The sequence below is a fragment of the Oryctolagus cuniculus genome, chromosome X (genome assembly GCF_964237555.1).
Source record: "Oryctolagus cuniculus chromosome X, mOryCun1.1, whole genome shotgun sequence".
NCBI classification, from domain to species: domain Eukaryota; kingdom Metazoa; phylum Chordata; class Mammalia; order Lagomorpha; family Leporidae; genus Oryctolagus; species Oryctolagus cuniculus.
Genome location: NC_091453.1, coordinates 24,470,362 through 24,491,928, shown reverse-complemented (window position 1 = coordinate 24,491,928; position 21,567 = coordinate 24,470,362). Strand labels below are relative to the sequence as shown.

The 21,567-nt window shown below is 40.4% G+C and overlaps 1 protein-coding gene across 2 annotated transcripts in view; it reads right to left on the bottom strand.

Moving 5' to 3' along the window:
• Window positions 1–21,567, bottom strand: part of OTC (ornithine transcarbamylase) — a 97,953-nt gene that overhangs the window by 17,328 nt on the left and 59,058 nt on the right. For both annotated transcript variants that reach the window (XM_070066550.1, XM_002719837.5), the window contains exon 4: window positions 20,452–20,539. In XM_070066550.1, the coding sequence (XP_069922651.1) occupies window positions 20,452–20,539 (88 nt within the window). The remainder of the gene's footprint in view (window positions 1–20,451; window positions 20,540–21,567) is intronic.

The following is a 21,567-nucleotide window of genomic DNA, read 5'->3' as shown; positions in this document are numbered from 1 at the left end:
TTAATTATGTGTAGCAATTCCTTCTTTAATACAAAATCTTAATAATAAGAAATGCTAATAAATTAGAATTTTTACTAGATTAAAGGCTGTCAACATGATAGATCTAAAATCTAATATTAAATATGTAGTCATTACAGGTGCTAAATGTTGTTCTGTCCACGTACTATCCAGTGACCAGAGATTTAAAATCCTTTACAGAGAGAAGAAATCAATTGTGGACCCAGAGCACGTGATAATGAATTATAACTGATAAATGGCAGCTGCTTAAATCAAAAGGGGCAAGCCCAAAAGACAAAATATGCAGTTATTAATGATCTATGATGTGATTTTGTTTCACATCATCCTAGATAAAAATATACACTTTCATCATGCAATTGGTATCCACAGGTTCTGTATCCATGGATTCAACCAACTGCAGATAGAAAATATTTGGGAAAAAAATTGGATCTGTACTGAATGCGCACGGGTTTTTTTCTTTTCCTCTTGTCATTATTCTCTAAACAATGCAGGATAACAACTATTTACATAGGATTTACATTGTATTAGCTATTATCACTAACCTAGAGATAATTTAAAGGAAAAGGCAGGATGTTTATATGTTATATGCAAATACTATATCATTTTGTGTAAGGAACTTGAGTGTCCATGTCCATGAATTATATCAATAGAAAAGTACGGGAACCAACCCCCCTGTCCCCCAAATCCCAAGGGATGACTGTGTAGCATGGAAGCCATAGAAGTGTACACACAAATTGCCCTGCAAGAGAGAACCTGTTGCAAGGAGTTTTATTGGCTGATAGCCTCAGGCTGCCACACCTATGGGATCTGCTGGAACATTCTTGCTGAGGTCACATTCTTTCCAGGCTGTTCCCACTGTATGACTGAGCATGGAGCGTTGGGGGGCGGGGCACAGCTAGGTCATTCTTGCTGGCTATGAATCCTCTCTGATGGGCAGTCTTTACTCTAGGGCTGCCCAACTGACAAGCCCAAGACTGCCTCAGTTGTGCTGCTATCCGAGGGAGGCTCTTGCTACCCATTCTGTCTTCTTTTCCCTTCTTTCACTCAGACCTGGATCCTGCTCTGAAGGGTCTCCCTGCCTGCTCTGACTTTCTCTCTCCTTAATCCTTCACAGGTTTTCTCCTTCACACATTTTTTATTTTTAAAGATTTATTTTATTTATTTGAAAGGCAGAGTTACAGAGAGAGGTAGAGATAGAGAGAGAGGTCTTCCATCTGTTGGTTCACTCCCTAAGTGGCTGCAATGGCCTGAGCTGAGCTGATCTGAAGCCAGAAGCCAGGAGCTTCTTCCAGGTCTCTCATGTGGGTGCAGGGGCGCAAGCACTTGGGCCCTTTTCTACTGCTTTCCTAGGCCATTGCAGAGAGCTGGATCAGAAGAAGAGCAGCCGGCTCTCAAACTAGCACCCGCACAGGATGTTGGCACTGCAGATGGCAGTTTAAACCTCTACGCCACAGTGCCAGCTTCTCACTCTGATTCTTATAAAAGTAAACATTCAAAAACTCCTTGCCGGGACTGTTGCTGTCATGCAGCAGGTTAATGCCCTGACCTGAAGCACCGGCATCCCATATGGGCGTTGGTTTGAGTCCTGGCTGCTCCACTTCCCATCCAGCTCTCTGCTATGGCCTGGGATAGCAGTAGAAGATGGCCCAAGTGCTTGGGACCCTGTACCCACGTGGAAGACCCGGAAGAAGCTCCTGGCTCCTGGCTTCGGGGCACAGCTCAGCCATTGTAGCCAATTGGGAGTGAACCATCAAATGGAAGACCTCTCTCTCTCTCTCTCTCTACCTCTCTGTGTAACTCTGCCTTCCAAATAAATAAAATAAATCTTTTTTTTAAAATTCCTTGCCCCCAGAAGTTAGAGGAACAAAAGATGGCAAACCATATTCTTATAATACTGTTTCCTAGACTTTTGAACTTTAAAGAATATTTACTAATTTATTCATTTATTTGAGGGAGAGAGAGGAGAGAGACAGGGAGGGAGAGAGAAGTGAGAGTATGTTTGATTGTAGAGGTCATACTACAAATTTCTTTAAATATGCATCTCTTTCTTTCTTTCTTTCTTTCTTTCTTTCTTTCTTTCTTTTTTGACAGGCAGAGTTAGACAGTGAGAGAGAGAGACAGAGAGAAAGGTCTTCCTTCCATTGGTTCACCCCCCCCAAATGGCTGCTATGGCCGGCGCACTGTGCCGATCCGAAGCCAGGAGCCAGGTGCTTCCTCCTGGTCTCCCATGCGGGTGCAGGGCCCAAGCACTTGGGCCATCTTCCACTGCCTTTTCGGACCACAGCAGAGAGCTGGACTGGAAGAGGGGCAACTGGGACAGAATCCGGTGCCGCAACAGGGACTAGAACCTGGTGTGCCGGCTCCGCAGGCGGAGGATTAGCCTAGTGAGCTGTGGCGCCGGCCTAGATATGCATCATTTTCTAAAGCGTGTACAGATAGAATTACATATCTGGATTTACACTGCTGTTGATCTTGTGGACTCTCATCATTAGATAAGCAGATTTGACTTCTACTGTAGTCTCTGAAGCCATTTTAGGGAACTAGGATCATGGGCTACCAACTCCTATGGATTTCATTGAATTTTATAATGTTTAGTTATGTTTTGACAGATTTAGTATTTATGACATATAAAAATTATCTTAATCTTTTTTTAAGATTTTATTTATTTATTTGAGAGGTACAGTTACAGACAGTGAGAGGGAGAGACAGAGAGAAAGGTCTTCCATCTGTTGGTTCACTCTCCAAATGGCCGCAACGGCCGGAGCTGCGCCAATACGAAGCCAGGAGCCAGGTGCCTCTTCCTGGTCTCCCATGTGGGTGCAGGGACCCACGGACTTCGGCTATCTTCTACTGCTTTCCCAGGCCACAGCAGAGAGCTGGACTGGAAGGGGAGCAACCGGGACTAGAACCGGCGCCCACATGGGATGCCAGCACCGCAGGCAGAGGATTAACCTACTGTGCCGAGGCGCCAGCCCCCATCTTAATCTCAAATGTGAAGAAACCAAGGTTTTTGAAACCCTTGTGGTAATTACAGCAAGTTTAGGACAGGGTAAATATGTCATCTCAAAAACTCAAAACAATTAAAAAATTAGAGTGAGGGAAGAGTAAGCTGGAAAGAGTGAAGTGCTCTAGTCCCGGTCAGGGTGCTGGATTCTGTCCCGGTTGCCCCTCTTCCAGGCCAGCTCTCTGCTGTGGCCTGGGAGTGCAGTGGAGGGTGGCCCAAGTGCTTGGGCCCTGCACCCGCATGGGAGACCAGGAGAAGCACCTGGCTCCTGGCTTTGGCTCGGCACCAGCTGTGGCGGCCATTGGAGGGTGAACCAACAGCAAAGGAAGACCTTTCTGTCTCTCTCTCTCTCACTGTCCACTCTGCCTGTCAAAAAAAAAAAAAGAAGGAAAGAAAGAGAGAGAGAGAGAGAGAGAGAAAGAAAGAAAGAAAGAAAGAAAGAAAGAAAGAAAGAAAGAAAGAAAGAAAGAAAGAAAGAAAGAAAGAAAGAAAGAAAAAGAGTGAAGTGCTAGGGGAGCACTTAGAGACATTAATGCCCTATACACAAATATTTCAAGAAGACCTATCAAAAGGCAGCTGTTGTGGTTCCCTCTCTTGAACAAGTCTCCATCCCTAAAGTTTCCAAGGCAAAGCATCCAAAAGGCAAGCATGCATTTGCATGTCCTGTTTCTAATGTCAGTGTGATATCCCTGGGTGATCTATGGTGGAATTTCATGGAAGAATGCTTGATTCGCTTTATTGAAGTTGCCCAGAACTTTCTAGAACAGAGGTTTTCTGCACATTAGCATCACCTATGAAGTTTACAAAATCCTGATGCCACATTCTGTCCTTTGGAAGGTTAAACCAGAAGCTATGGTTGTAGTAGCCACATTAATATTTGTACAGCTCTCCAAACCATTCTATTACGAAAACTATGCATAGAACCACCATTGTCCTAGAAAAGAGAGAGAGAGAGAGAGAGAGAGAGAGAGGAAGTGGGAGGAGAGTGGGCTATTGGGTATTCTGCTGCTGTGTGACACGCTATATCAATAAAGAGGAAGAAGTCTTAGTGGTTGCTCTAATCCCACATTATAAGAAACGTAAGGGATAACATGATCTACTATGCTGGAAAGAATAAGATTGTTTACACTTACAGAAGAAGTATTTTCCTTTCAGATCAATCATTACCAAGAGCAGTCCCATGGCAGCAGCAGTAGCTGAAGTCTTTCCCTCCCTCCACAGATGTAGGAATCCCTAGTGTCCTGTTTCGGTCTTCAATATTACTTTACTCAAAAGAAGGAACCAGAAGCCATTAGAGGATAGTCAATCCCATGTCCTTAAGCAGAATAAAATCAGAATAGGTCTGTAACATCCTGTTGTTGCCACAAAGCAAGAATAAATTTATAACCATCAGGGGCACTGCTAAAAGGAAAAAGAGTTAACTTAAAGGAGCTCCCATTTGTAAAGTTGTAATCATTTATATTAATAAAAATTCTTCAATGAAACCAGTTGTGTTTGTAAAAGGTCACGATATTTATAAGAATACAGCTTCTTGAGGTGACTAGTTTTCCTTTCCAGTGTGGTAGAATTGCATAAACCTTGAGAAGATTATAAAATAGTTTCTTCTGGGACAGGTATTTGGTGCAACAGTTAGGAGGTCATTTGAGAACGCTGCATCCTGTATGGGAGTGTCTTGTTAGTGTCCTTCACTTATAATTCCTTCACTTACAATCTAGCATCCTTTCCATGTATACACCGGGGATGAGCAGGTAATGGCTCAAGTACTTGGGCCCTTGTTACAGACATGGGAAAACTGGATGGAATTCCAGGCTCCTGGCTTCAGCCTGGTCTAGGACTTGCTGTTGCAGGCATTCAAGGAGTGAAATAGTGGATGGAAGATCTCTGTCTGTCTCTTTGTTTCTCTGTTTTTCAAATAAAGTGAATAAATGAATAAATAAATAAATAAATTTAAAATTAACCTCTTCTAGAAATCCTGACAACCAAGCAATCTATAGAATTTTAAATTCTAGGACCATGTAAGAGTAAGAATAGCAGATTTAAGAATAAAAAACAAAATTAAATCTATGATAGTAACAGCCTTGTGCTTGGTTTTATTGTCAAAATATTAATCATCTCTGTAATCAATGTGGTATTTTGCGTGCATTTTTTTCATTGTAAAATGTTTATAGCATCGGAGGAAATCAGAAATGCTAGGCTTATGATTAAGTTAACTGCTCAGAAGCATTTCATTAAGTTTGTAATCAATGTTTAAATGGTTGAGAAGATTTGTTCATTTAATATGCATTTGATTTATTGGTTGTATAAGTAATATGTGAATATTTAAAGCAATGAAAACTTGAACATGCATCAGAATCACCAGGAGGGCTTCCTAAAACGCAGATGACTGTGTTTCTGATTCAGTAGGTCTGGGTTGAGGGCTGAGAATTTGCATTTCCAATAAGCTCCCAAAGGCTCCTTATGCTGCTGGTTTGGTGACCACACTTTCAGAATCAGTGACTTAGAGAGATGCTTGCTATTTTATGTTTAAAAAATGCTAAATAAAAATGCTTGATAAATTCATAATAAATTGGACAGTAAACAAAGGACAAGGAGAACACTCCAGTAGGCACAAAATGCCCCTTGGACATTAAAGCATCCATGAGCAAACAGGAGCATGACAAAGCTTGACAGAAATGCCACTTAATCCTCTTTCAATCACAGAGGCTGCATCTGGAATGGAATCCAATGGCACTGGAGGCAAGAGGAAGCAGCTCCCAAATTATTTTCACGTTGGAATCACTTGCAGAACAAAGATACCGCCGATGCCTAATTAATTCCTGTATTTTGTCAATGAAATTGGTTTCTACCTTCACGCTTAAAATTGCTATAAATCATGGAGAAATCAGCTTTCTTATTCTCCCAGGCTACTAAAAATCCTTAAAAATGTTTTAAAAACAAACCTTTTCACTGGGAACAATTACAACCCTACAACTAGAGCTGGACTCCAAGAACATTAACAGTAATCTAGGCTTTATATAATTCTCCATCAATTTCAAAACCTCACCTTTAAATGCTGCAAGAGCTTTATTATATGTTGTATACAAATGAAAGGCTGATAAGTTAAAAATACTCTCTGGTTCTGTAAAGACTTTTCATTAGGGCCTCTTTTCATTTCCGTTGAATGTATGGAGTTCTTCTTACCTTCCACTGGGTTCCTGCAGTCTTGCAAACAATCTCAGGCAACTGCCAACAATGGCAGCAAAACATCTTTTGCAAAACCCACATTACCCACATTTAAAATTTCCCATACATACCAGTTTGTACTGGATGTTTAATAGCTAACATTAGGATTTTTCAAAAACAATTAACAAGTTAAAATATTTACATAATTTATTTTGCCTAAATGCTTATAGTGTGGTTTATTTTCACCCATCATCTCTTTTCCTATTTACTAAAAGGAGAGTTATGACAAGGCATTTCAAATGGAAACACAGTTCAGGAGATAAAATATTAACATAATTATTTCTGGATGATGATATCAGTGGATTTATTAATAATTTTATCTCAATACTTTCTATCAAAAGTAGTATTACTATAGTAGTCAGAGAAAGCAAATTATTATTCAAAAAGAAATTTTTCCAAACATGATCCCGAAAGCAATTGAAAATGAACTGGGGCTCCTTAGAGCAATGGCTAATTCTCGTCCTTAGTAAAGAAATATACAATATGAGCCTGGAACATCTTGCCATACCTATGAACAAGGAGGATTATCAAAGAATAAAGGAGTTAGGTCAAAATGACCCAACCTGAACACAGATCACATTGGCCAAATATGGGACAATTTTAGAATCAATAAGAATAATGACTATAATAATCTGAAATCTTCAAATATATTAAAATTGATGAGTTTATAAAGACACTAAAAAGCAGAACATTATGTCATAGAAAGACCAATTTCAATTCAATTTAAAAGAGAATTCTCAGATTGCATAAGTTCTTGGTCAGAACAGTCAGACTACATAAAAATGGAACAAGATAGCTTAGTCAGTGAAGATATTTTTATGCAGAGCTCAGTAACTATTCTGAAGGTGTGGTATGGAGGAGGCATGAAAAGGATGGTTGAGCTAAATAAATCCTTTCTAATCTAAATTTTCTGTTATTCCTTGATATTTTCCCCTTTGGCATAAGATAGAATGTTTTTCAGTAATTAACTAAAACAACTTGAAGGCCACATCAAACCAAAGCAAAACAAAATAAAAAATACAATAAACAAAATCCCCTATGGCTCCAGGAAGGCCTGCTGCAGAGTCTTTATTTTTAGGTGAATAGACACTAAAAAAGTACAAGTATTGTATTGGGCCACATCTCAAGAGGAAATATGTATGTTAATGAGTTGGACAATCACACAGTAATCTTGACATCCTAGAAGGGGTTGAGTTGCCCCCAAAATATTGGAACATGGTGAGCGTTTCACAAAAAGCAATGGCAAATAACAGCTGTATTCTCACAGGGTTCTTCTATTCATTCTCCCTTTTGACCCCATCCTGCCTTGAATCAGACTGTGTACTCTAAACTCCAATTTGTTACCAATAGCAACTCTTATTAGTTAAGTTGCTCACTGAAAAATAGTAGGAAGAATTTTTGGTGACAACATCAAGAATCCTATAAATCATCTTTAAAATGAGTATTTTCTACTTTTTGTAATAAAAGTAGACAAAGGCCCTAGAAGAGACACAAGTTCTTTCCTCAACCTGAATTGATCAAAGGGGTCAAGGGAACTGTCTGAATGAGTCTCCTTCCAGGAAGCAGGATATTCCAATCATCTGGCCTCTCTGTCTGGGTTATAATTTTAGTTGTATTACTAGCAGAACAATGAAGAAACAAGGTAGTATTATAGTATTGTTAGCAAATCTAGGTGGGATTTTATCAAATGGGCTGGTTTTGGAAGAAGCCACAGATGTTGAATGAAATTTCATTTATTTATGAAGGGTTCTGTAATAGCCAGGTTGTTTTGGATTAGATGTGAGAACCCAAGTTTGAAGACCTCAGAGAAAAATCAGTAGAGCATGATAGCATTCAGAATGTCCACCTCAAAATGCGTTACAGGAAGTTCAGTGCTGGGTCTGTGTAAGCTGTCTAAAAAATCACAGAAATGGCCAGAATTGAGTCAATTCTTATCCTAAGGTTGAAATAGACTGCAACTTGATTCAACTGACATTACTTGAATTTCTTTCTCTTTTTTTATGATTTTTTTTATCTGAAAGGCAGAGGCAGAAGCAGAGAGAGAGAGAGAGAGAGAGAGAGAGATCTTCCATCCTCTGGTCTACTCTACAAATGGCCATAATGGCTGGAGCTGGGCTGATCTGAAGCCAGGAGCCAAGAGCTTCTTCCAGGTCTCCCATGTGGGTACAGGGGCCCAAGGAGTTGGGTCATCCTCTACTGCTTTCCCAGGCCATAGCAGAGAGCTGGATTGGAAGTGGAGCAGCCAGGACTTGAACCAGCACCCATATGGGATGCTGGCACTGCAGGCAGCGGCTTTACCCACTATGCCACAGGCCTCGTTACTTGAATTTCTTCTACATGCCTCCATGTGCCTATCCTTAACAAACATGATCTCATTTGTCATCATAAAACTCATTGAGATAAGAATTAGTTTGTCCATTTTGCAACTCAGCAACCTGAGACCGAAAAGCAATTGGACCAAACCACAAAGACCAGTATATGGTAGAGCTATGAGTTGAACTCAAACCTGACCCTTGCTTCACAATGCCTGCTCTATGCCTTATGAAACACGCCTCTAAGAATATATTATAGTTCCTACTGTGAGAGACCAGTGTTCATCATCATTTACCCAGGTATATACAACTGTTGGTATCTTGGTGCTCTCTGTTCCAATTTATTAGTACCTAATTAGGTATATATTTCCCATCAGGTAGAAATATTTAAAAACAAGAAATTTTACCTTTTTGCTCTTCATATCATTGGTATAAGTAACTTAATGATAGTATTACAGTTTTTTTTTTTTTTGACAGGCAGAGTGGACAGTGAGAGAGAGAGACAGAGAGAAAGGTCTTCCTTTGCCATTGGTTCACCCTCCAATGGCCGCCGCGGCCGGCGCGCTGCAGCCGGCGCACCGCGCTGATCCGATGGCAGGAGCCAGGAGCCAGGATCCAGGTGCTTTTCCTGGTCTCCCATGGGGTGCAGGGCCCAAGCACCTGGGCCATCCTCCACTGCACTCCCGGGCCACGGCAGAGAGCTGGCCTGGAAGAGGGGCAACCGGGACAGAATCCAGCGCCCCAACCGGGACTAGAACCCGGTGTGCTGGCGCCGCTAGGCGGAGGATTAGCCTAGTGAGCCGTGGCGCCAGCGATAGTATTACAGTTTTTAAAAATATTCCTTTCAATATCACAATGCCTTCTCTTGAGGACTGTGTCTCTTCTATAAATTCTTCTATAACTTTCATTATACAAGGAATCAAAACTACAATATTTGGAAATCCTTCCGTGTTGCCTCAGGAGCAAGTGTTCCTATGGTTGTAAATCATTGAATGGTGTCCTCTCCCCTTCACCTGCCCCAAACTCATGCCCAGCTAGAGACTCAGAATGTGACCTTATTTGGAAGTGGGGTCTTTGTTTATATAACTAATTAAGATGAAGTCATACTGGAATAGGGTAGGACCTAAATCCAATGAACGGTGTCCTTGTGAGAAGAACAGAGGACATACAGAGACACACAGAGAAGTAGCCCAGGTGAAGAAGGAGGCAGAGTTTAGAGTGATGCTGCTGTAAGCCCAGGAATGCCAAGAAATGCTGGGAGTCACAAGAAAGAGAATCATGGTCCTACCAATGCATTGATTTTGGACATCTGGCCTTTGAAACTTTGAGAGAATAAAGTTCTGCTGTTTTAAGCCCCCAATTTGGAGGAAACTAACACAGTGGTTTATGCTGATTTTCTTTCCTACTAGTTTTACATTAGCAGAACACACTTTAGCACTCAGTACCATAAGTAAATTGCATCTATAGGGACAGTAATTAGAGTAGAACAACATTACATTATTTGGTCTTATATGGAGCTTTTCATACACATGGTTCCTAAAACCACATTACCAAGGACTGTATTAAAGTGAAAATGACTGTGAAGCTATTATGCACCTTTCAATAGTGCACTCAGAACATTAGGCATGAACAGCTATCATTATGGAAGAAACAGAAAACCTTAAAGCTAGAGTGATAATGTCCCACTGCTGTTGTTAAGTTCCATCTGATTTTAAACTTCCAAAGAAATCAGTGATCTGAGTCATATTAAGACGTCACATCTAAAAGGACAAGCCCAGAGCAAAGGAAAAAAACAGAATACCCAGCTTTTATCCCCAGTAGAGCACCAGGGAATTGATAGAATCTGAAAATGCTTTAAAATATGAAGAGAGTTTAACTGAATGTGTATGTGTATGTTTTTATTTTATGATATATTAATGAATAGAATTGATTTGTTGAGAGAGATTTAAAAGGAAGTGAGCAACGTGGTTTGTTCCATCCAATGAGAGCCTTGTCTCCAACTATCCACATTGTGTTGAGGAAACAAGTCAAATCTTAAGGCTATCATCCCATGAGTATATGGTACATTCCCTGACCAGTTAGAGTATAAAACAGAAAGGAAAGTTAGCAAAATACAGAGGAGCGATGAGAGCTCTGTTGTGTAGAAATGAGTTAGCCCAGCAGCCCTGAGATGGCTATCTTTTGGAGGCCTGTTTCCAAAGTTGACTGGGGTCTGGGAAAGTGGACTTTGGGAGGGTTTCAACTATTCCCAGAATTAATAAGGGTGGCTCACTGTGCCTAAATTATTTTCATATACCCTATGGTTTATGCTGAATACCCACTTACCTTCTGAGAGTTTGCAACTTGGTTCAGGCTAGACAGAGTGCTTACATGACAAGCCCTCAGGAACTGGTTTGCTAAGGGAATTAAGTGCCTCTTGTGTGACTGCACTGGGAGAGGAATCTTGGAAACTTGTTTCTGGCTTCCCCCAGACTTCACTCCCTGCTTTGTATTCTTTCATTGTAATAAATCTTAGTAATCAGTACAGCTGTATATTGAGTCCTGTGAGTCTTCCTACTGAGTCATTGAACTTGAGAGTGGTGTTGGGGACTCTCAACTCATCAGCTCCTCCAAAATATCACTGGACAGCTTCATCTCAGTGCTCCCTTTCACTAATATTGAGATTACACCGTATTCAACTCAGGTTTAGCTAGAATATTACAATATTTTGTATAGTGAACTGGTTTTATTATTATAATCAAAGAGAAAAGGAGTAAATTCCGTTTTAATCTCTTTAATTGTGAAATATTCCTTGAGATATTTCTTTTTTATGAATTGTTTTTAAATCTTGCTGTACTCTAAATATATGATTTTTAAATTTTTTGTTTAGCATATTTAACATGAGATCTAAAGAGATTCTGCACAGCAAAAGAATCAGCAAAGTGAATAAGCAACCTATAGAAGAGGAGAAAATGTTTGCCAACCATATATTTAATAAGGAGTTAATATAAAAATATATAAGGAGGGGCTAGTGCTGTGGCATAGCAGGTAAAGCCTCTGTCAGCAGTGCCAACATACCATATGGATGCTGGTTCGAGTCTTAGCTGCTCCACTTCCAATCCAGCACCCTGTTAATGTACCTGGGAGAGCAACAGAGGATGGCCCAAGTACTTGGGCCCCTGCACACATGTGGGAGACCTGGAAGAAGCTCCAGGCTCCTGGCCCAGCTCTGGCCATTGCAGCCACCTGGGGAGTGAAACAGTGGATGGAAAACCTCTCTCTCTCTCTCTCTGTCTCTCTCTCTGTAACTCTGCTTTTCAAATAAATAAATAAATCTCTAAAAAAGAAGTGATTTTCATGACTTATGCAATAGTTATTTAAAAGAAAAATACACAAGGAACTCCGACAACACAATAGCAAAAAGGCAAAGGACTCAAATAGACAGTTTTTGTAAAAAAAAAAAAAAAAGATATACACATGACAAAAAGTGTATGAAAAGGGCTCAAGGTCACTAATTAGAGAAATACATATCAAAACTACAATGAGATATCACCTCATACCTCGTACATCCTTTTAGATGACTAGCATTGAAAAAAAGGTAAGCAGTGTTGGCAAAGATGTAGAGAAACTCTAACCCTTGTACATCACTGGTATGAATATAAAATGGTGTAGCTGCCATAAAAAACAGTATGACAGTCTCTCAAGAAGTTAAATATAGGAAAGTAGGCACTTAGCCTAGTGGTTAAGATGCCTACATCCCACATCAGAGTACTTGGGTTCGATTCCTGGCACTGGCTCCCAACTCTAGCTTCCTGCTAATGCAGACCCTGGGAGACTGCCATGATGGTTCAAATAATTGCATTTCTGCCATCTTCATGGGAGACCTATATTGAGTTCCCAGCTCCTGTCTCTGGCTTCTTTCCAGCCCTGGCCCAGCCCAAGCTACTGTAAGAATTTGAGAAATGAATCAGTGGATGAGAGTTCTCTACTGGTCTCTCTTTCTGTCTCTCTCTCCCTCCTCTCTTTTCCCCTCTATCAAATAAATAAGTAAATAAATAAATTCTTTAAATTAAACATAGAATTACAATAGGATTTGTCAATCCCACTTTTGGTTACATAACTAAAAAAACTGAGATCAGGGGGCTGGCACTGTGGCGCAGTGGGTTAAAGCCCTGGCCTGAAGTGCCAGCATCCCATATGGGCACGGGTTCTAGTCCCGGCTGCTCCTCTTCCCATCCAGCTCACTGCTATGGCCTGGGAAAGCAGTAGAAGATGGCCCAAGTCCTTGGGCCTCTGCACCCACATGGGAGACTTGGAAGAAGCTCCTGGCTCCTGGCTTTGGGTCAGTGCAGCTCTGGCCATTGCACTCATCTGGGGAGTGAACCAGCGGATGGAAGACCTCTCTTTCTCTGTCTCTGTCTCTGTCTCTCTCTCTGTAACTCTGTCTTTCAAATAAATAAAGTAAATTTAAAAAATTGAAATCAGGATCTCAAAGAGATATTTTAATTTTCATGTTCTTTGTAGCATTATTCACAATATGCAAGCTGTGGAAACAACCTAAATGTCCATCAGCAGATGAATGCATAGAGAAAATGTGGTGTATACATGCAATGGAATATCATCTACTCTTAAAAAAGAGGATATTGCCATATTTAAAAACCTAGGTAAACCTGCAGGATATTATGCTAAGTGAAACAAGCCAGTCACAGAAGTATAAATACCGCATAATTTCACTCATATGTAAAATCTAAAATAACCAAACTCATAGAAGCAGAGAGTGGAATGGTAGTTTCCGAGGATGGGGAGGAGGGGGGAAATTAGATTTTCTGTTCCATGTGTACAGAAGTCTTCTTTTTATCTGCAGCTTTACTTTCTGCAGCTTGTTACCCACAGTCAACTGCACTCAGGAAAAAATTAAACAGAAAATTCAGAAATGAACAATCCATAAATGTTAAATTGCATGTTGTTCTGAGTAGTATAATGAAATCTTGCACCATCCCACTCTGCCCAGGGCATCCCTTCGTTCAGCATATCCACAGTGTATGGGCTACCCACCCATTAGTCACTTAGTAGCTGTCTTGGTTATCATGTGGACTGTTGCTCTATACCAGTGCAGATGTTTAAGTAGTTTGCATTTTACTAAATAATGACCCCATGTGGGATGTGGGTACCTTAACCCCTAGACTACATGCCCAGTCTCCTCTAAATTTTTGAGGCACCTCCATACTGTATTTCATAGCAGTTGCACCATTTTACATTCTCGCTAATAATGCATAAGAGCAGCAATTTTTCACCAATTGAATGTGCCAAAGAGAATCCAAAAAGTGCTTCCTTTGAGTGAAAAGACAAAAGTTCTTTATTTTGTTATAGACACGTAAATGTAGCACAAAACACAGTATATGTAGGATTCAGTACTATCGGAGGATCAGGTATCCACTGGGGGTCATGGAATAAATCCCTTGTGGATAAGGTGGCAACTGTATAAAATAGCAGTTGTGCAACATGAATAAATAAGTTCTAGAGATCTGCTGTACAATACATTTTATTTTGAATGTACATTTAGGTTTTTTATACTCTGATCTGATTTTTTTTCTTTGGTGGGTGATCCTGATGATCATCCCAGAAGGGTACACTTTTTTTGTTTTAGAAAAAAATGCATATTTAAAATGTCTATTTGCAGACTTTCGGACATTTCTAAGTTTCCCCCCTGTTTCTGAATATATCCAGCTTGTTGCTGACTTAGGTTTTCTCACCAGCAGTTCTGTCCATCTGTGATGCTCTCCCCATAGCTTTGCTTGCCTGGCTCTGTCTCTTCATTGAGTTGTCAACTGTCACCTCCTCCTAGAGGCCTTCTATGACCTCCAATCTAAGGTGCCCCCCCAACTCCACTGACAGATCATTCAGCATTAGCTTCATCATAGCTCTTATTTCAACCTGCTCTTCTATTCATGTCTTGTATATTTGTTTAGTAAAAGCATCCTTGCTTTAGAATGTATTTCCATTCCAACAAGGATCTTGTTTATTGGATCAAAGATTTTTTTCTCAGTGCTAAAACAATGTCTGGAAGCAAAACTAGGCATTCAATACTTATTTTTGAATAAACAATTAAATTATCTGAACAAATAAATGACATGTTGGAAACTGCATTTAACAGCTTCCAGGAGACTGATCCAGTTTCGCTTTTTTAATTCTCTCTTTCTGTTGCTGCATTCACTGAATCCTCCCTCGGGTTTTTTCACCAATGTGCAGGAACTATTTATCCTACCCATGCCCTAAAGCAGCAGATGGAGAAGCAACATCGTCAGTGTCAGGTGTAAACTATTCTGATTTGAAAGGGTCAGCACTTTAAACATCATCCAATCCATTTTGCACCTTAAAGAGTTAAACTTCTCCAAAAAGTAAAAGCGGTAACTGCTAAGGATTGTATGGTGCATTTCAGCAGGGAAGATGTCATTAAGATTCACTTCCTTGCTTCTCATGTTCACCTGTTCTGTGGAAGGCAGTGGATTTCTCTTGTCTTCTTCAATTTAAGCTTATCGAATTTCTGAGTCTTAGCATATCTTGTTTGTCAGATATTTTGGCAGATTAAGCAGTAATGGGGTACATAGAAGAAAGGCAGATTTCCACGGTAGCTACTCCATCCCTTTTTCTGACACCCCATATCTTCCAGCCCTGCCGCTGCTTCTGACAGTGTAGAACTGTCAAGAACTGTAGAACTTCCTCCTCTCCTGGTATCCTGAGGATTTCCTCCTGCCCCTCTTGAATTGCACTTGCCTTCTGCAATTCTCCCACAAGACCATAGAGCTTGTCTTCTAAACTATTGAGCTTATACTTATATTTCTACAGCTTTCAGCTTCACCCAAGCTCCTTATCACCAATGGTTCAGCCTTTCATGCAATATATCTAATACCTAATCTACCACCTTCTTCTCAAAGCATAAACTCATTTTACTTTCTTGAATATATGATATATATTTAATAATATAAAACTTATTACATAGTTTTATATATTATATATATTTCCAGATTTGTGGAATATATAATGAGTCCAGATTTGTTACTCTCAAATATATATATATATATTTACCTCCACTATCTATTCACCCTTGACAATCAGCTGTCATGAAGCCACATAAATCATTTATTAGGCATCTTTACCATTCCTTTGCTATTGCCTTAGCCTAGATACATAGCACAACAGCCCAGGTCTTCTACACCAACTCCTAACTCAGGCTCTCTCAAAGTATGGTCCAGTCACTCTTGTGTAATATTCATTTGGGAAATTTGTTAAAATGCAGATTCCCAGACACTATGTGAACCTTAATCTGCAGAGCTAAAATATCTGAGTGTGGGGCTCAGAATTCTGCATCTTAACAAGTTCCCCAATATAATTCCAAAAGTATGTTTTAGAATCCCTGGAATTAACCTCTCTACCTCCCATCTTTACTCTGATTCGAATTATTCTGCTTCTGCCCACACATAGTTTGTACTGGGACACAACTCTGTAAGGACTACCACTTTATATCTGATACATGTGCATGAATTTGAGGATATAAAGTGGACCTTAAGGGTCAGAACTCCTTCATTTCCTAGAAAAGGAAACTAAGATCCAGAAATATTTTCCCCTATGAAGGTTACAGGGTAGGTAACTGGCAGAGCTGGTATTAGGTCTCCAGATTCCTGATTCCCAAGCCATGCAGAAGAGAGCTAAAACAGCAAGCCCGGTTGCTATACTTTGAAATGTCTGCGTGCATGATTGGCTCTTGGATGTCATCTAGGAAGTTCAATTTGGGGAGTGCTTCTTCTATTCCTAGTATTGAAAACAGGGGCTGACCGCATCATTTTAGTTTATTTATTTTATTTTTACAAATAATATGGTTTAAGGTAAACATTTGCTTTCCTTTTCAGAGTCAGGAATTTGGGTACATGCCAGGCAGGGAGTGCCAATGTGACCAGTCCCAATAAAGACCATGGGCACTGAACCTCTAACAAACTAATTTGCTGACAACACTTCATAGGTGTTACCAAAATCATTACCAAGGGAATTAAACATGTCTTGTATGACATCACTAGGTAAGGACTTCTGGAAGCTTGCACCTGGCTGCTCCTGGACCTCGCCACCTGTGCCTTTTACCTTTGTTGACTGTGCTTAGTTTACTTCCATTGTAACAAATTGAAGCCATGACTGTGACTAGATGCTGAGTCCTCACAGTCCTCCTAGTCAATCATCTTGGAGACCTTCTGAAACACAAACCAATGCTTTCCACAACTTATTTCACTGCCTCTCTCCTGGGCCGAATAAAAGAAGCATTAGGGGTTAATCAAAACAGCAGGACCTTTTAAAAAAGACAGTGTGATTTAAACTTTGACTTACTCAGTTTCTAACTTCTGCTTCCTCTCAAAGACATGGTCTTCTCATCTATACAACTAGGTCAATAATCCTTATTTTGCAAGATTTTTGAAGATTTGGCACAAGAAGAGTCCATAGGAGACCCCCTTTAAGGAGTAGCTATTATTTTCATTTAGTTTTTGGATAAATGAAATGATTTAATTTTCAGATCCATATATTCATGTAGCAATGGAAATAATTACATGTACTCAAAAGGTCCCAATTGTTTTGCAATTTCTGAGCATGATATCTATATAGAATTCCTCTAATGAAGAATTTCTGTGAGAACTGTGGAGTGCAAGCACAGAAAAGAGCATGCTATACTTATCCTCTGCTTTCAATCCATGCTTGGCTATTTTTCCCTTGCTTTTGGGGTCCTGACTTCTGGGTCTAAGCCTCTTTCAGTCTGCCAATCTGTACTACTTAACTTTTTCTTAGATTCTCAGTTGCTCCTCCAACTGGACCCTTTTCTAAACACTAGTTAACATTTGACTCATTCACCATCATGCACTGGTCCTATATGAAAAATCCCCACTGAAAGGTCTTTCCTGGATGTGTCTCTGGCTTCCAGTTTCATCCCTTAACCTGCTTGCAATATCTGCTTTTTGAATAAAGTAGTAGAATTATTTGTAGAAGTAGAATTATTAGGCAAATATAACCCCAGTCAGTGGCAGTGCATTTGAAAGAAAAACTCATTTATATTCATTTATTTTTTGTCACTAGCTTCCAAAAGATAACCACAGTTCTTCTTAATATTATCACTGTCGCTTCTGAAATAACCACTGAACAGTTTAAAGATGAGTTATTTGAAATCTCTTCAGCAAGTCAAATGAGGTGAATTCTTTCGTATGTACTTGGATAGTTGCCATGAAAAACAGACAGTATCTGCTAGGGGTTACTTTGTGGCATATCATTTTCAGAAAAAATAATCATTAGTTCTCTCCACTGAGGGAAAAACATTTAACAAAAGACATTTGCTCTGGATTTCTTAGCCAGGCACGCTAGAGTGGTGAGAGTGTCGCACAGGGAGTTAGAAGGCCCGTTTCACTCTTTCACTGTAATACAGTGGGCAAGAGCTTTCCCCACATCTCCTTTCATCTGTGTGAGGGTGACCTACCAGTCCTTGCCAATGCAATGTGAATGGAAGTGACTGCCCCGCTTCCCTGCTAAGGTGGCTTTGAAACAAGTATGCCTTCTCCACGCTCTCTTTTGTCGAGGCCCTGGCTGCATATTGACATCCACTCTGGTCTTAGAGGCCACATGTTAAAGACGGAAGAGCCGTTCTTAGCCAGAGTCTCTAACTGACCACATAACTTAATAATTTCTCGTTCTTACCAATCAGGAACATGTGCCCTACATTAAGACACTGAAATTCAAGATTTTGTTGGATGGCAGCTAATATGTTACTAATTAAGTTGTTTAACCAATTTTATGGCAATCTGTTTGGGTTGTTGAATTAGAACAATGCTTGACACACAAAAATGCTCAGTAAATGTCAGCCACTGATATTGTTATCTACTCTGGTACTAACCAGTTGGGCATCATTGAACCTGTGTGTTTCTCCAGACCTCTATTGCCTTAACTGTTAAATTTAAGAGTCATGCTTGATGATTTCTAGGTTTCGTGGAATCTGAAATTTTATTATCAGAAGCCTCTTTTAGAAGCAAAATTAACTCTGAGATGCAATGACTGAACAGCCTTTATCTGCACTGTTGAAAAACAGTTTTTTTTCTTTTTTTCTTTTTCTTTCTGATACAAAGTGTTGAACTCTTTACCTAGAATAGAGCTAATTTTCTGTGTTATTGAAAATAGATCTTAGTGTGCCTGGCGCTGTGGCACAGTAGGTTAATCCTCCGCCTGTGGCACCGGCATCCTATATGGGAGCCAGTTCTAGTCCTGGCTGCTCTTCTTCTGATCCAGCTCTCTGCTGTGGCCTGGGAAAGCAGTGGAAGATGGCACTTGGGTCCCTGCACCCATGTGAGAGACCCAGAAGATGCTCCTGTATCCTGACTTCAGATCAGCTCAGCTCCCCTCTGCTCTGGCTGTTGCGGCCATCTGGGGAGTGAACCAATGGATGGAAAACCTTTCTCTCTGTCTCTCCCTCTCACTGTCTGTAACTCCACCTCTCAAATAAATAAATAAAATATTTTTTTAAAAAAAGAAAAGAAAATAGATCTTCATAAAAAATAAGATTGGGAATAGGAGAAGGAGGAGGAAGAGGGGTGGGAATGTGAGTGGGAGGGCGGGTATGGTGGGAAGAATTACTATGTTCCTAAAGTTGTATTTATGAAATGCATGCAAATTAATTTTTAAAAAGCCTCTTTCATTTTTATAAGATTTATTTGAAAGACACAGTTACAGAGAGGCAGAGGCAGAGAGACAGAGAGACAGAGAGGGAGAGAGAGAGAGAGAGAGAGAGATCTTCTATCCACTGGTTCACTCCCCAGATGGCCGCAACAGCCAGAGCTGAGCTGGTGCGAAGTCAGGAGCCAGGAGCTTCTTCTGGGTCTCCCATGTGGGTGCAGGGGGCAAAGGACTTGGGCCATCTTCTACTGCTTTCCCAGGCCTTAGCAGAAAGTTGGGTTGGAAGTGGAGCAGCTGGGACTTGAACCAGCACCCATATAGTATGCCAGCACTGCAGGCGGTGGCTTTACCCGCTACACCACAGTGCCAGCACCGGAGGCTCTTTTAAAAAGTTGCTAAGAGGAGTGGGTATTTAGCCTAGTGATTATGATCCTCACATCCTACAACAGAGTACCTGGGTTTGATTCCTGGCTCTGGTTGTTGACTCCATGTTCCTGCTAGTACAGACTGTGGGATATGGTGGTGATGGCTCAGATAGTTGGGATTCTGCCACCCAGGTGGGAGACCTGCATTGTGTTCCTGGCTTCTGACTTTGGCCCCAGACCTGGCTGTTGCAGACATCTGGGGAATAGACCAGCAGGTAGGAACTCTGTCTGCCTCTCAGACAAATAAATTAAAATTTTTAAAAACTGATAAGAAAAAATATCTTAACCAATGGAAAGTGGCCAGAGGATAAGGAAGAGTCATTCAGAATATCAGGGAAAGAGGGAAAACACAGAATTGACACAGGAATCGGATAGGGAAAACAATTATTTAAAGAGAAATAGACGAGTATTTTCTTTTGAAAATTTATCCATGATATTACTTTTTTTAAAGATGTATTTGCAGAGAGAGAGAGAGAGAGAGAGAGAGAGAGATCTTCCATCTGCTGGTTCACTACCCAATTGGCTGCAATGGGCAGAGCTGGGTGGATCTGAGCCAGGAGCCAGGAGCTTCTTCCACGTCTCCCATGCAGGTGCAGGGCCCAAGGACTTGGGCCATCTTCTACTGCTTTCCCAGGCCATAGCAGAGAGCTGGATCGGAAGTGGAGAAGCTGGGACACGAACTAGTGCCCATATGGGATGCTTGGTGCTACAGGCAGCGGCTTTACTTGCTAAGCCACAGTGCTGGCTCCTATCCACCATATTCTAAAATAAGCTATACAGGGAAGAAAAGATTACTTACCGGGCGGTGTCTGTGAGACTTTCATTCACACCCAAATGAATATCTTGTGTAGTAAGAAAACAAGGATGTCCTCCCAGAAGTGCAAAGCCTGCAAAAAGGAAAAAAGATTAAAAACAAAAAACTAAAGTGGCAAAGAAAAGTACAAAGAATAAGCTCCACCTCAATTGAAAAGTCACAATCTTTGAAGTTCTCCAACCTCTTTGGTAAGTGATTCCCAGGCAATGCAAATTTGGGAGTTGAAGGAAGAAAATATAACATTGCACTTAACTCTCCTTCAGCCATGTTTCTCCATTCTCTTGTACTGGGAGAACCTGGGACTAATGAGGCATTGTTCCTTTTTGGAGGCTATGTTTAGTTTTGATTCTTTAAAATATATACACATTTGTCAACATCAACTCAACTGTATTCTTAAATTCTGTCTATTGTACTATATATAAATTATACCTTGATTTAAAAAAAAAACCTTGAAAATAAGATAAAGTAAGCATTGACAGGTGGTATCAAATCACTAAGAATCAGCTACTGCTTGATCTTCCAACCAAGACAAAGCTAAACACCACCCACACATTACCCTCACTGCTTTTCAAGCTTCTGGGCAAAGTGAGATTACTACAGATACCCGAGCAAGTAAGGATGGCTCCTGCCCTGCCCTTAGAGCACATTCCATTCATCTGAGGATCATGACACATAGAGGGGCTCCTCCAAGTCACAGTTAAACTCTCAGCACAAGTAGAGCCCTTTTGGGGAACAATTATAGGAAATGGTGATACTCAATCAGAACTTTACTATATCGTTTGAGATAGTGCAATGCCAGACTTTCTCTAGTACATGGTTAAAGGCAAATAACCATAATTACAAGAGACAGACATCTGAGGAATTCTGCAAGTGTTACTTTTTTCCTCCTTGCAATGTGTCTAATTTATCTTTTGGGAACTACATGACAGGTTCATTTTACTAGTATCTTTTTTTCCATGAAGGAGGAAATCATTAATTGCATGGTGAATTGAAGGGTAAGAGGTTTTAGACCCATGAAAGGGACTATAACTCAAGATCTCATGAAACACCTCACTAAAGATTTAAACACAATGTGAATACTGTGATTTGAATATGGACTGG